This window comes from Henckelia pumila, chromosome 1, assembly GCF_033568475.1.
Source record: "Henckelia pumila isolate YLH828 chromosome 1, ASM3356847v2, whole genome shotgun sequence".
Classification (NCBI taxonomy): domain Eukaryota; kingdom Viridiplantae; phylum Streptophyta; class Magnoliopsida; order Lamiales; family Gesneriaceae; genus Henckelia; species Henckelia pumila.
Genome location: NC_133120.1, coordinates 80,671,410 through 80,687,015, shown reverse-complemented (window position 1 = coordinate 80,687,015; position 15,606 = coordinate 80,671,410). Strand labels below are relative to the sequence as shown.

At 36.2% G+C, this 15,606-nt stretch overlaps 1 protein-coding gene across 21 annotated transcripts; it reads right to left on the bottom strand.

The window, feature by feature from the left end:
- Positions 1-711: 711 nt before the first annotated feature.
- Positions 712-14,763, bottom strand: LOC140886480 (RNA-binding KH domain-containing protein PEPPER-like). 21 transcript variants are annotated; one of them, XR_012151609.1, is made up of 8 exons: positions 14,506-14,763; positions 14,108-14,306; positions 12,948-13,077; positions 12,203-12,284; positions 2,276-2,365; positions 1,581-1,694; positions 1,078-1,159; positions 712-967 (listed from the first exon to the last, which is right to left on the bottom strand). XR_012151609.1 is itself a non-coding variant. In XM_073293178.1 (8 exons), exons 6-8 carry the CDS (start codon positions 1,450-1,452, stop codon positions 866-868), a joined length of 234 nt encoding a protein of 77 aa, XP_073149279.1. In that variant the 5' UTR covers positions 1,453-1,792; positions 2,276-2,365; positions 12,203-12,284; positions 12,948-13,077; positions 14,108-14,306; positions 14,506-14,762; the 3' UTR covers positions 719-865. The 21 variants fall into 21 exon arrangements, 16 of the variants coding, with proteins under 16 accessions (XP_073149279.1, XP_073149171.1, XP_073149176.1 ...); XR_012151606.1 differs by having other exon boundaries at positions 713-967; positions 1,078-1,151; positions 1,581-1,792; XR_012151604.1 differs by having other exon boundaries at positions 714-967; positions 1,581-1,792.
- Between the last annotated feature and the right edge of the window lie 843 nt (positions 14,764-15,606).

The following is a 15,606-nucleotide window of genomic DNA, read 5'->3' as shown; positions in this document are numbered from 1 at the left end:
CGCCGCCATCTTCTAACTCGAGTTCGAAGGCGCTTCGACTACGGAGAAGAGATGGTAGAGTCACCGATGCAAAACTTGCCTCTCATATATGCCTGAAGTTGCTGATTCCACTGCAACTCTCATTACTTATAAGCTCAAAAATAAAGAGCTTTCTAAAAAAAAAAAAAAACTTGTTCTATTAAACGGTATCTATTTATATATAAAAATATAAAGTAAGCATACAATCTATATTTTTTTGTTGGTTTAGATGATTATATATATATATATATATATATATATATATATACACTAGTAGAAAAATCGCTTAAGACTTCGGTTAATAACCGAAGTCGTAGGCACTTAATTACCGAAGTAGTGTCACGTGAAGTAATAGGGTACCTTTTTACTTCGCTGAATCGCCGAAGTCTTATACCTTAAATTACCGAAGTATTTGGTCATTTTTTGGAAGCAGAATTGGACCGGTGCCGAAGTAAAAACATATATTTTACTTCGCTCATTTCATAAGTTATGAAGTAAAACGTATGCTTATACTTCGTCAATTAAAGAAATTGCCGAAGTAAAATGTATTCTTTTACTTCGATTTTTAATGAAATTTTCAAAGCAAAAGATATGCTTATACTTCGGCAATTTCACTAATTGACGAAGTAAAAGACATTCTAAAAAACAAAAAAAAATTAAAAATAATATAAAATTTTCAATATTATAAATAAACCAAAATTTAAAATTTCAAAAATAAAATTTAATATACAATTTTTTAGTATTACAAATCAATCGAAATTAAATTCTAATGCAAGTTGAACTTGTGAAGGGGTGCCTTTTATCTCTACGGTGATTTCATCAGGCAGGCCCCTACTCTCTTGCACAGTTAGAATGTCACCACTAGTGCGTCTAATGTAATCAATATTTCTCCCTGAACTCCAATTATATCATCTGCATAAGCAAGTGGTACTTGCATTGTCTGTGCAACCTGCCACAAGGAATCAACATGACATATTTACAGGAATAAATAGTGCAAGCAGTAACATCCAACTCCTAAATTCAATGAACAGAAGCAATATTCAAAGTACATGCCCAAACCTGAGTGACAATAGGCCCGCCAGAATGTCCTATTGCTGAAGGGCGACTTCCAAGTCCATGATCTGCTCCATAAACTGAAAGTCTGGACGAACTCAAATTAATAGTTTCCTATCATGAAGTTTAAGTGGCTCGAATTAATAGTTTTAGAATGAAGAGTAGTGCATTGTGGATGCAACTCTTGAGATCAACCAAAGACTGTTTGAAAGGATGGGGAGGCTTACTAAGAGCTGCAAAAATCTAAAAATACAACTAATGCTAAAAATCAATTTTTTAATACCTAAGGAAAATAAAAAGTGTATGCCCTCTCAGAGAACAAAAACTTTACCTGATTCCTAAGCTCCATGATGCGAGGTTCTTTTTCCAGATTCTCTCCATTCATTTCGAATTAATGATGTGAAGTCACCAATATGCAAGAGGGTAAAATTATAGCTAATTGTAATGTGGTTTTTTACCCATGAAAAAATAGTTTATAGTGACAATAAAATATAAAGGATTACCCGCACCTCTAAAAAAAAGGATTACTTGCATTCTGGAAACTCATGCACTACAGTTTAGTTGAGAAGCCACAGATAGGACTGTAGTAGTGCTGCTTGCTCAACGAAAAATCAGGGCACCCACTTTTTCAGGAAACCAAACACCAATTCGTGAAAAATTACATAATCAAGAAGGAATAATATCATAAAATGACAAAATTCCCTCTCTTATGCCTTTTCTGCTGTTTTAATCAAAAAATCAGAATGATCATATCCCAATAATTTGACGAAGCATTGCATGGCTAAAATAACCATGTAATCTATAAATTATCCCTTAATATATCCATAAGGCCAATATGCTAGTTCACATAATCACAACAGATATTGTAGTCCAGCCACAACGAGACTCTCATTTGTGGCGCATGATATATTTAACATAATTTGACAAAAAAAACAAAAATAATAATAATTAGAGGTGAGGATATGTTTTCATATGTTGGTTACATTTTTTATGGATTATTTCTGTCAAAAAGAATACTATCACAGATAGAGAGAAACTAGAGGAAGAATTCAAAGAACTTGACGCACATATTTAACCCTTTTAAATATATGACAAGAAACATTACAGTTCAACTACATGAACTTAGATTGGCTGGAGAGCAGCAGAAACAAACTAAAATACAAACTAAATATTTTACTTGCATTAAAACTAGACAAAATCTTACCATGGTAGTGTCATTGACATGATGGATATTGGGAAGGCCCCTTGAACCTCTTAAAAGTATTCTTTCATCCGCATCCAGTTTCATCATATCCTAAATATTCCAAGAGATTGTGAAATCCTTTCTGCCAAGAATATATTACAGGAATATATATGCATGCTAATAATTAATTACACGCATCCAAAAGAAAAGAAAAGGAAACTAAACACAGCCAATATGGCTAGGGAATTAAACTGGAAGATTGAAATATTAATTATTTGATTTCTCGGTTATTAAAACACTAGCTTCTTAAATATATGATATATAAGAATATAAATGGAACAAGCTAGGTACTTAATTAATTAATTATAAAGGCGGCTGGCTCGATCGTACATATACAAGTCGATCAACTACATTGTTCATCATCGATCCCAAAAAAGACAGTACTGCTGCAAGCTAATATATCAAACGTTATACCGATAGTATTTAGACATAAAATGATCTTGATTAATTATTAATACCAAAACAAACTATATATATATATAGATCCATATGCAGCTAACGCTTCTTCTCTTCTCCTGATCGATCCAGCTTCTTCTAGCTAGCTAGCTCCAAATTAAATCTGTATATATAATATATGATGTGCAAGAAATTAAACCAACTAGGTCCATGTCCGTTTCTTGGGGATACTCCGCGCAGATATGCGAGAGGATCATGCCTCGGAGCCACTAGTAGATTCCTATATTAAACTACAAAACAAATTACAAGTATTTCTTCGACCCTCAGCTCTTCGTCTTTTAAGTATAATATTTGCTTGACATGGAAATGCACCCTCTATGACACAAAATTCTGAATCATTGTGTAATCAAAGTAACGTTGGTGTCAAATGCTAAACGAATTAACTTTTAACAGCCTCGGCTGTAAGGCCCGGGATTATTTAATTTTAATCCGAAAATATTTAATTTGGGAATATTTAGAGTTTAGAATTAAATTCTAATATTCTTAAATTGGAAAGGATTGAAATTGAATTAAATCGCTTTTCCGGGGATTGAATTGCAAATAGTCAAAAGTTCAGGGACTAAACTGCAAATATGATATATATATCTCATTCTCCACTTGAATTATATCCTTTTACACGTGAAGCATCAGAAGACAAGGGAAGAACGACTGAAACCCTCCAAACTCCATTTTTGATCCGTAAAAGCTTCGATATCTTGCGTTCCGGTTGTCAGAAATTCGAAAGAAATATATATCTGCGATCACAGCTCCGAGACCTTCGTTTTGGTACAAGTTTCATTCATCTTTCTCAGACTTTATTTTTATGTTGAAGATGGAAAATTATGATGTTAAGATATAAGTATTTATGAGCTGTACCGATCGTGTATTCGTAGACGGTTCGGAAAAAGACTATCGTTTGGATTTCTTATGAATTTAAGAAGCAAAATTCGAAACCTTTCTAATTTTGAATGTGCTGAACGTGTATGTATGTTATTGATATGGGAAAGAATTATGTTGGATATGATTGATATCTTGTTTTGGATATTGTTTCGGTTGCTGGTTTTTAGCCGTTATGCCGCCGATTTGCAAATTGTCAAGATTTTGCTCTTATTGATTGAACAAAGCATGATTAGAGTTGGAATTTGATATGGTTAGATTGTATCTACTATTTTTCATATTTGATCAAAGTGTTCCGAACTCGAGATTGTCGATTCGAATCGAGAACGATTTAGAAGGTTTGAAGTTCTTTAGTTGAAATTTTGTTATGCTTTGGAACAGATTTTGATAGATGGTTTTACTATGATGTTTTCAGACTTGAAGTACTGTCAGACACGACATCGAAAGGTATAAATGACAGCAAATTCAGATGGGATAGAACGCTTGAAATAGCTTTCATTTCAAGTATTCCCATGTCAATCACATACTTGCTTCTTTATATTTCTTATGTGATTATTTGTTTGTATTGCTTTGTTTGCTTATATGCTTAGTTGTTCAAGATGTGTTTTATAGCTTTTAATGCATACAGCTTATGTTGCATTCATCTTGAACTCCAGCCTTAATAGCACAGAGGGCAGCCATCGCCTAGAGTGCAGATGACGTTTGGAGAGCTGTAGTGAGTGGCATGGAATGTAGATTTATTTCTAGAGTCAGCTTGACTCATGGCACAGAATATGGATTTATGTTCAGAGCCAGAAGACTCACTATAGTTGTACCAAAGTCAGAGGACTAAAATACTTGATGCCGCCTCGAATGGGAGTGTCGGTGGTTTGATAGTTATTTTATTCCTCGGGATCCCAAAGAACTAAGTTTTATTGATATCAGCTTGATAGCCTTTCTTTGCCATTTGCATTGCATTCACGTTTATTATCTCGCGTTTAAAGTTGTTTATACTGGGATTTTATTCTCACCGGAGTTATCCGGCTATTGCTTTGTTTTGTATGTGTGCATGGCAATAGGTGGGGCAGGAGCTAGTCAGAAAAGACAAGGATAGCTCGAGATAGAGGCATAGCAAGTGAGGACACGGGCTTAAGTAGCACGACTTGTACTTTATGTTGTTGAACCATGCTAGAAGTGATACAAGAACTTTGTATATTATGGCTTGAATACATGCTAGTTTATGTTTATTATGTTTAGAAGCTTGTAAGACGTTATAAGATAGCATGTATTTGATTTTGTAGCATGTATAAAAGATTATGACTTGTTTATCCATTCTTTGGCAGCAGATTTTTGACAGCATTTTCTCCGATCGAGTGAGACCCTGCCTTTGAAAATTTTTTTTTTTTTAGCTCTTGTTTCTTTAATTCTTTTAAGTACTTGTTTAATTGTTAATTACAATAAATTACCCTAAGATAAGATTAGCAACCCGGGTCCCCACAATAGGTGGTATCAGAGCATAAGTTTCTGGATTTAGATAGAAGTTGATGAGCGGGGTAGTTTGAGTCTGTCTGATTGTTTAATATTGCATGAGAGTACATGTTATATCTGATTATGTGCATTATCTGCTAGCATGCTTTATATATAGCAATAATTATGTGATTGCATGATTATGTGCTTTTATTGCTACTGCATGCTATATATATGCAATTGTATTCCAGAATATCCTTAGTCAGAACCTGAATTCTCATGAGAATGCATGAGAATGCTTATCAGAGAAGGATGGAATAAATTTCTGCATATTATATTGTTTATGCACTAATCTGTTTGACAATCAGATATGCCTCCCCGTAAAGCACCGGTCATTAGATAGCCATTAGTGGTTCCTCCAGCTGAACCAGTACAAGTACCACCGCCAATTGTTGAAACTCAGAATGCACAGGGTAGTACATCTACTGACCCGTTGGATCCTACTGCTACTCCAATGGAGACTTTGTTAAAACGATTTCAGTCATTCAAACCGCCAAAATTGAAAGGAACAGAAAATTCAGTGGATTGTGAGAATTGGCTTGAAGATATAGAACAACTGTTTGAATCACTCGATTATACAGATGATCGTCGTATCCGACTGGTAATACATCAACTTCATGAAGTTGCCAAAAGTTGGTGGATTACTACCAAACGGGCATTGGAACAACGAGGTACGATTATCACCTGGACTGTATTTAAAACTGAGTTCTATCAACGTTTCTTTCCAGTCTCCTACAGGAAGGATAAAGGTGCTGAATTTGCCAATCTAAGGCAAGGTAATTTGAATATCGAGGAATATGTGGCCAAATTTTCAAGTCTTTTGAAGTTTGCACCACATATAGCAGCTACTGATGAAGCAATGGCGGATCAGTTTATCAATGGCCTTAATCCAGATGTGTTTACCTTGGTGAACAGTGGACGACCAAATACTTTTGCTGATGCCTTGAACAAAGCTAAGGGAGCCGAAGCAGGTATTTTGCGACAAAGAGGAGCACCGTTCATTCCACAGCCATTTCCCCAGCCTGTATCAGCTTTCATTTCACAGAATCCGCCACAGTTTCAGCAAACATCTCCCAGATTTGAGGGAGGAAGCAGTGACAAAAAGGATTCTAGATTCAGGCCAAAGGGAAAGCAATTTAAGAAGCCAGGTAGTAGTTCTTCAAGTTCTAGTGGACAGAGACAGTTTGGGGCAGGTCAGAGAACTGGTGAATCAGGAGCATTCTGTTTTAAGTGTGGTGGAAAACATTCAAGTGATCAGTGCAAGGGTGTGACAGGTAATTGCAATATTTGTCGTCAACCTGGTCACTATGCCAAGGTATGTCCTCAAAGAGCTATAGGTGAAAGTTCTTCTCGACCAATACCTCAGGCCGAAAGGCAATCGGTGCATTCATTTCAGCCTCAGCAACCTCAGCAACAGACCAGAGGAGGAGGAAGCCAGACTGTGACTCAACCTCCTAGACAACAGGCTCGAGTTTTTGCACTTACTGAGGAACAGGCACAGGCGGCACCTGACGATGTCATAGCAGGTAACTGCTTTATTTATGGTTATCCTGCCTATGTTTTGATAGATACAGGTGCATCTCATACATTCATCTCTGAAAAAAATTTTATGATGCATTCTTTATCTTCTGAGCCATTGCCTACTGTTGTTTCTATTTCATCACCGTTGGGTGAAGGTATTATATCTGTTCGAATGATTCGAAATTGTGCGTTGCAATATGACGGGAATGTGATTAATATAGATTGTATAGTACTTGGATTATCAGATTTCGATTGTATTGTTGGTATCGACATGTTAACCAAGTACAGGGCAACTGTAGATTGTTTCCAGAAAGTGGTTCGATTTAGACCAGAAATGGCATCTGAATGGAAATTCTACGGTAAGGGTTCTCGAGCCAAGATTCCTTTGATATCTGTGTTATCTATGACCCGTTTATTGCAGAGAGGGGCGGAAGGATTTCTGATTTATGCAGTCGATGTATTGAAATCCAGTCCAGCAGTAACAGATATTCCAGTTGTGCATGAATTTGCTGATGTATTTCCTGATGAAATTCCTGGTTTACCTCCAGTACGAGATATAGATTTCAGTATTGATCTAATGCCAGGTACGCAACCAATATCCAAGGCTCCTTACAGAATGGCACCTATTGAATTGAAGGAGTTGAAGGATCAATTGGAAGATTTGTTAGCCAAGGGGTACATTAGACCGAGTGTTTCACCTTGGGGTGCTCCGGTACTGTTTGTACGAAAGAAAGATGGTTCCATGCGCTTATGCATTGATTATCGTCAATTGAACAAGGTAACCATCAAGAATAAATATCCACTGCCTAGAATAGATGATTTGTTTGATCAGCTACAGGGTTCAGCTATCTATTCGAAGATTGATTTGCGATCTGGATATCACCAACTGAGAGTACGAGATGAAGATATTCCTAAAACTGCTTTTAGAACAAGGTATGGACATTATGAATTTATCGTCATGCCTTTTGGTTTAACCAATGCTCCTGCAGTATTTATGGGATTGATGAATCGGGTATTTCAGAAATATTTGGATGACTTTGTCATTATTTTTATCGATGATATCTTGATCTATTCCAAGAATGTACATGAGCATGCTGAACATCTCCGACTCATTTTACAGACTTTGAGAAATGAGAAATTATATGCTAAGTTATCGAAATGTGAATTTTGGTTGCAGAAAGTTGTGTTTCTTGGGCATATTATTTCAGGTGATGGGATTTCAGTGGATTCAAGCAAGGTCGAGGCTGTATTGAATTGGCCTAGACCTACATCAGTACCAGAAATACGGAGTTTTATGGGCTTGGCAGGTTATTATAGACGTTTTATCAGAGATTTTTCCAGCATTGCGAAGCCTATTACGCAACTGACTCAGAAGAATAAGCCGTATGTCTGGACTGAAGCCTGTGAAACTAGTTTCTTGGAGTTGAAAAAAAGGCTTACAAGTGCACCTGTCTTGACGATTCCATCAGGTACAGGTGATTTTGTTGTATATTGTGATGCTTCTCACAAGGGTCTGGGTTGTGTGCTTATGCAGAGAGGTCATGTTATCGCTTATGCTTCGAGACAGTTAAAGCCACACGAGACTCGATATCCTATTCATGATCTGGAGCTTGCCGCTATTGTCTTTGCATTGAAGATATGGCGACATTATCTTTATGGTGAGAAGTTTGAAATCTTTTCAGATCACAAAAGTTTGAAATATCTGTTTTCGCAATCAGAATTGAATATGAGACAGCGTAGATGGCTTGATTTATTGAAAGATTTCGATTGCGAGATTAAATATTATCCAGGAAAATCTAATGCAGCTGCGGACGCCTTAAGTAGAAAGGTATGTTCTTTATCCTTGTCTACGATAGGTGTATCTCAAATGGTGGAAGATTATTGGCTTTCTGGATTAATATTTGCAACAGATATGCAACCTATCTGTGTTTGTGCTATACGAGCTGAGCCAGAACTTTTGATACGAATCAAAGAAGCACAGAAAGAGGATCAGAATATTCAGAATTCGATTGCTATGGTCAGATCTGGACATCAATCTGAATATCAGGTCAGTGCTGATAATATGTTATATGTGAATAACAGACTTGTTGTTCCAGATGTTTCAGCTTTGAAACAGCAAATCTTGAAAGGGGCTCACAGTAGTCGATTCAGTATTCATCCTGGTGGCAGAAAAATGTATAATGATTTGAAAATGCAGTATTGGTGGAAACAAATGAAGTCAGATGTGACTGAATTTGTAGCCAGATGTTTGAATTGCCAACAGGTAAAAGCAGAAAGAAAGAAACCAGGTGGTCTATTGCAGAGTCTATCAGTTCCAGAATGGAAATGGGATCACATTTCCATGGATTTCGTTACACAGCTACCACGTTCATCCAGAGGGTGCGATGCCATTTGGGTGATTATTGATCGTTTGACGAAATCAGCATGTTTTATTCCGTACAGAATGACGTACAGACATGATCAGATGACAGAAATCTACGTCAGAGAAGTGGTAAGATTACATGGTGTGCCTAAATCTATTGTTTCAGATCGAGATCCTAGATTTACATCACACTTTTGGCATAGCTTGCAACAAGCTCTTGGTACTCAATTGCATCTGAGTACAACTTATCATCCTCAAACAGACGGACAGTCAAAACGGACTATCCAGACACTTGAGGATATGTTGAGAGCTGTAGTACTAGATTTTGGTACTAGTTGGCAAGATTCATTACCACTTGCAGAATTCTCTTATAATAACAGCTATCAGACGAGCATTGAGATGGCTCCTTTTGAAGCATTGTACGGAAAGAAATGCAGATCACCGTTGTACTGGGATGATATCTCAGATGTTCCTGATGTTGGGCCTGATATGATCCGAGAAATGACAGAGAAAGTAAAGCTTATTCAGAAAAGAATGAAAATAGCTCAGGATAGACAAGCAAAGTATGCAAATATCAGACGACGACCTCTATCTTTTGATCAGGGAGACAGAGTTTTCTTGAAGATTTCTCCGTTTAGAGGTACGGTCAGATTTGGAAAGAGAGGAAAGTTATCTCCACGTTTTATCGGTCCATATGAGATTATCGAGAAGATAGGCGATCTTGCTTATCGACTTGCTCTTCCTCCATCTTTGTCTGGTATTCATGACGTATTCCATGTCTCTATACTACGGAAGTATCAGCCTGATCCTTCCCATATTCTTCAGCCTGATGAAGCTGAACTTGACGAGACTCTTAGTTATTTTGAGCAGCCTATTCAGATTCTTGATCGCAAAGACAAACAGCTCAGAAACAAAATAATTCAGCTAGTCAAAGTTCAGTGGAGTCGACATGGCATCGAAGAAGCGACTTGGGAGACTGAGTCAGATATGAGACAGAGATTTCCAGAGTTGTTTCATTGATATGAGTTCTTATTTTGTTTTATGCTATTTCATTATCTTATGTGTATACAGATTGTCTATACAGCTTGCTTGTGATTTCGAGGACGAACTCATGTCTTAGTGGGGGAGAAATGTAAGGCCCGAGATTATTTAATTTTAATCCGAGAATATTTAATTTGGGAATATTTAGAGTTTAGAATTAAATTATAATATTCTTAAATTGGAAAGGATTGAAATTGAATTAAATCGCTTTTCCGGGGACTGAATTGCAAATAGTCAAAAGTTCAGGGACTAAACTGCAAATATGATATATATATATCTCATTCTCCACTTGAATTATATCCTTTTACACGTGAAGCATCAGAAGACAAGGGAAGAACGACTGAAACCCTCCAAACTCCATTTTTGATCCGTAAAAGCTTCGATATCTTGCGTTCCGGTTGTCAGAAATTCGAAAGAAATATATATCTGCGATCACAGCTCCGAGACCTTCGTTTTGGTACAAGTTTCATTCATCTTTCTCAGACTTTATTTTTATGTTGAAGATGGAAAATTATGATGTTAAGATATAAGTATTTATGAGCTGTACCGATCGTGTATTCGTAGACGGTTCGGAAAAAGACTATCGTTTGGATTTCTTATGAATTTAAGAAGCAAAATTCGAAACCTTTCTAATTTTGAATGTGCTGAACGTGTATGTATGTTATTGATATGGGAAAGAATTATGTTGGATATGATTGATATCTTGTTTTGGATATTGTTTCGGTTGCTGGTTTTTAGCCGTTATGCCGCCGATTTGCAAATTGTCAAGATTTTGCTCTTATTGATTGAACAAAGCATGATTAGAGTTGGAATTTGATATGGTTAGATTGTATCTACTATTTTTCATATTTGATCAAAGTGTTCCGAACTCGAGATTGTCGATTCGAATCGAGAACGATTTAGAAGGTTTGAAGTTCTTTAGTTGAAATTTTGTTATGCTTTGGAACAGATTTTGATAGATGGTTTTACTATGATGTTTTCAGACTTGAAGTACTGTCAGACACGACATCGAAAGGTATAAATGACAGCAAATTCAGATGGGATAGAACGCTTGAAATAGCTTTCATTTCAAGTATTCCCATGTCAATCACATACTTGCTTCTTTATATTTCTTATGTGATTATTTGTTTGTATTGCTTTGTTTGCTTATATGCTTAGTTGTTCAAGATGTGTTTTATAGCTTTTAATGCATACAGCTTATGTTGCATTCATCTTGAACTCCAGCCTTAATAGCACAGAGGGCAGCCATCGCCTAGAGTGCAGATGACGTTTGGAGAGCTGTAGTGAGTGGCATGGAATGTAGATTTATTTCTAGAGTCAGCTTGACTCATAGCACAGAATATGGATTTATGTTCAGAGCCAGAAGACTCACTATAGTTGTACCAAAGTCAGAGGACTAAAATACTTGATGCCGCCTCGAATGGGAGTGTCGGTGGTTTGATAGTTATTTTATTCCTCGGGATCCCAAAGAACTAAGTTTTATTGATATCAGCTTGATAGCCTTCCTTTGCCATTTGCATTGCATTCACGTTTATTATCTCGCGTTTAAAGTTGTTTATACTGGGATTTTATTCTCACCGGAGTTATCCGGCTATTGCTTTGTTTTGTATGTGTGCATGGCAATAGGTGGGGCAGGAGCTAGTCAGAAAAGACAAGGATAGCTCGAGATAGAGGCATAGCAAGTGAGGACACGGGCTTAAGTAGCACGACTTGTACTTTATGTTGTTGAACCATGCTAGAAGTGATACAAGAACTTTGTATATTATGGCTTGAATACATGCTAGTTTATGTTTATTATGTTTAGAAGCTTGTAAGACGTTATAAGATAGCATGTATTTGATTTTGTAGCATGTATAAAAGATTATGACTTGTTTATCCATTCTTTGGCAGCAGATTTTTGACAGCATTTTCTCCGATCGAGTGAGACCCTGCCTTTGAAAAAAAAAATTTTTTTAGCTCTTGTTTCTTTAATTCTTTTAAGTACTTGTTTAATTGTTAATTACAATAAATTGCCCTAAGATAAGATTAGCAACCCGGGTCCCCACATCGGCAGTGCATTTCCATATCATATATAGCAACGAATAGGAAAAAGGAAGAAGAAAGCAAAAAAGAGGACTAAACAGCACCGAGGGGACCATCCATCTCAAATACTTCATTGAATTGCAATGAATTTCATTCGATGTTTAATGAAAGAAATTCAATCTGCATCTGTAAAAATAATAATTATCCATTGTTAATACCATATAAAATATACTAACACATCAAGATGAATTCAAATTTTTATTTATGAGAGCCTAAAATTTAGTATGTATGATTCTTGATAGTCAAAAATTAGCTTGTGAAATTTCAGTTTGAATCAATCAATATATGATTGTTTCTTCTAGGTTAGCATAAATATAGGTACCTGTTTTTTTAAAAATGTATGATCACTAAAGGTGCAAGTCATTTTTTCAATAAGTAAACCAAGAAAATTTTGCAGCTTCTAGTTGATAGAGTTCCACCATTGTATCTCGGCGTAATATTTTGTCCACAAGAGTGCAATGCAAAGAACTATTATTAACTAAAACCTGGTTCTTATAGCCACCAACAGATGGCATGAACTCAAATCAAAGGGTGTAGCTCAGGTCATCAAAAACATTATAAGACTAGTTCTTGGAATCTAGGCTTATCCATCCCGTAACTCACAACCCAATTTCTCGTACCATGGACCCTCACAGTGAAAAATCTCAAACTTTTAGCTTAGTAAATCACTTGATTTTGTTTTCATCCTAGTTCTGAACTTGGCTTTCAACTCAGAAATATAAACAAACTCATGCATAGATTTGCCATGTAGCTAGTTCTCAGCAATTTTATTTAACTTTACTCTTGTACCTTACATCAAAATAACGATCCACCCAATCATTTTTCCAGTACCTAAAACTTAAACAATGCATTGACCTCCAATCAACATTCAACAACCTCCAAAAACTCTTATTTTCAGGAGTCCGAGATACAGCTCCTCCTGCAATCAAAGAAATCAGAAAGATTTCCGTAAACGCGTTCAAATTTTCAAAAATGAATACCAGAAACTAACTTCAAAGATCCACAAATAATTATTCAATCGGCACCAAATACTCACAGCAATTGCATTGCGAGCAGCGCATTTATCGTCAATGCCACCGACAGATGATGCTAAAATTGCAATAACTATGAACAAAATAGATTTTGAATAAAAAAATTCACCATTTTTGCTCTCTGTTCAAAAATAACATTTCCTGCCAAAGTAAGGGTCAAATGAAAAACAACCATCAATCAAGCTCTATTAGCAAGTAACAGAGACTGAGTTTTCCTACCATCATCTGTTGTGTCCTCCATCTCTGAGGGTCGATGAAAGAAATCATACTCATTTTATGATATTCTAGGAGTGTTACTCTCTATCTTTTACCATAAATTTCCTTAGTCCGTGGCTGCCAATAAAATTTATTTCATCCGCATCCAGTTTCATCATATCCTAATTATTAGCATCCAGTTTCATCATATCCTAAATATCCTAAACAAACTAAAATACAAACTAAATATTTTACTTGCATTAATATACAAAAGTATGCAGTACCCAGGTGAAATCCCAAATGCTCAACACTCAATGCATAAAAAGCTTGGATTTATTTCATTCAAGCTAACCCAAGACACATCAAATTACAATTTCTTTAAATATTCTCAGCCACATGGGATTAGCCAGAGGCCCAAAACCCAAAACGCAGACTTGCCCTTAGAATTTATACAAGAGTCCAAAACATATGCAAGTGACGTACACAGAACACAACAAAACATGAGATTAAAAGACAACAAAACAACCTGAAATCGAATATAACTGAATCGGGCTGGAAAGAAATAGAGTTTGGCTCTGATAATTTATATTTTGAACCTAAACTAAATGACAACAAAAACAACCTAAAATTGAAGACAAAATCTCCGGAAAACCTGTGGAATGTGACTGAAACCAGCCATGTTTTTTGATCGCAATATCAAACTTTTAATCAAAGAAAAATCACCTGAAGATCGAAGAACAAAAACTCGTACAGCTATAGCAAAAACAGGGGCGACAGGCTCGAGCTTCAAGTCACGAGTTCTTGGAAATTTTGATGTCAAAATGAAGCTTGGAACAAGCTCTACCCAATTTTAACTTCAATCGGGAGTTTTCCTCCACTGGAAGTGGTGGTTCGAGCACAGGCCATACCTAAGCACATACCACTAATGTGCGATTCATTAGCATATTTTTAGTTTCTTCGAGGGAACAACGATAATGAAACATTGAAAACCAAAATAAAAAGAGGAAATCCGAATTGATTTTAAAAAGAAACAGAACCCGATTTCAGGGAAAAAAAATAGAAAACTCATCCAAAAAGTACATTTAAAACCCGAATCGATAGGAAAAGAAAAGGATTCATACAATTATTCCATCGGCGAGCAGCTCCTGGTGGTGGTTGAAGGCCGGAGTTGTAAATCGGCGGGGCGCTCGGGCTGAAAAAGGGGAACGATGGAGTTTGGAAGACGTCGAGAGGCTCCTGGTGGTGGTGGAAGGCTGGAGTTGTCAATCGGCGGGGAGCTAGGGCTGAAGAAGGAGATCGATGGAGTTTGGAAGAAGGAGATCGATGCAGTTTGGGCTTTTCACGATCTGTAAGTCGACTACAATAATTGATTGAAGGTTGGAAAGATAAGGAATTTACTTCACAACTTATCAATAAAAAATTTATTTTTCCCTTTTTTACTTCGGCAAACAAATATATGCCGAAGTAATATGTTCTCAAAAATTAAGTGAAGCCCGTGTTTTTTAAAATACTGAAGTTAAATGTTTGTTTTTACTTCACTTGTGTTATGACCGAAGTTGTTTATTACATACTACTTCGTAATTAATAATTGCCGAAGTAAATTATGCCGAAGTAAAATGCGAAAATTCTACTAGTGATATCATGCTTGTCCCTTTTCTTGTTCTTTTGAAAATCAATCCATATATTACAAATGCACATACAATGGCGAACTGCTTGTTTCTTCATGAAACATAGATTATACGATCGAATAGATCGCGACGATTCCAATCCTAAAATAAATCCTATTTTTCTACCCCAAACTCAAAGCGCAATGTCCAAAAACGAAAGTGACGAATGACAAGTTCGACAACCAGATTTTGCACAATTTTGGAAAAGGGACAGCAGAGATGGCATCGGAAGGCTGGCTCCAAGATGACATTAAGGCCAAGCAAGTTGTGGACTCATATGTATGCTCATAAATCATTTTCATTCACACAAGATTTTTCATTCACACGAGATTTTGCATGTAATTGTGGAACCATTATATACTTTTTTTTTTTTTGACAAAGGAACCATTATATACTTGAATGATCTTTCTTGAATGTATACTTGCATTGTCTTGAAAAAAGTTATAAATATTAGTAAGACTACTATATAAGATAGATGTCATGTTTTCATCCTTATGCCATAAAATCAACCCCCTAAAATCGTAAAAACAATTACTGCAATCAGGGGCGGATCCG

Excerpts from the sequence above, each read along its gene's own strand:
- LOC140886480 (XM_073293070.1), bottom strand. The coding sequence starts at position 13,009 with ATGCATTGTTTAAGTTTTAGGTACTGGAAAAATGATTGGGTGGATCGT. Across the intron at positions 2,366-12,952 it reads GGGTGGATCGTTATTTTGAT|GATATGATGAAACTGGATGC; the intron begins GTAAGGTACAAG and ends TGGAATATTTAG. Across the intron at positions 1,186-2,275 it reads ATGTCAATGACACTACCATG|GAAACTATTAATTTGAGTTC; the intron begins GTAAGATTTTGT and ends ACTTCATGATAG.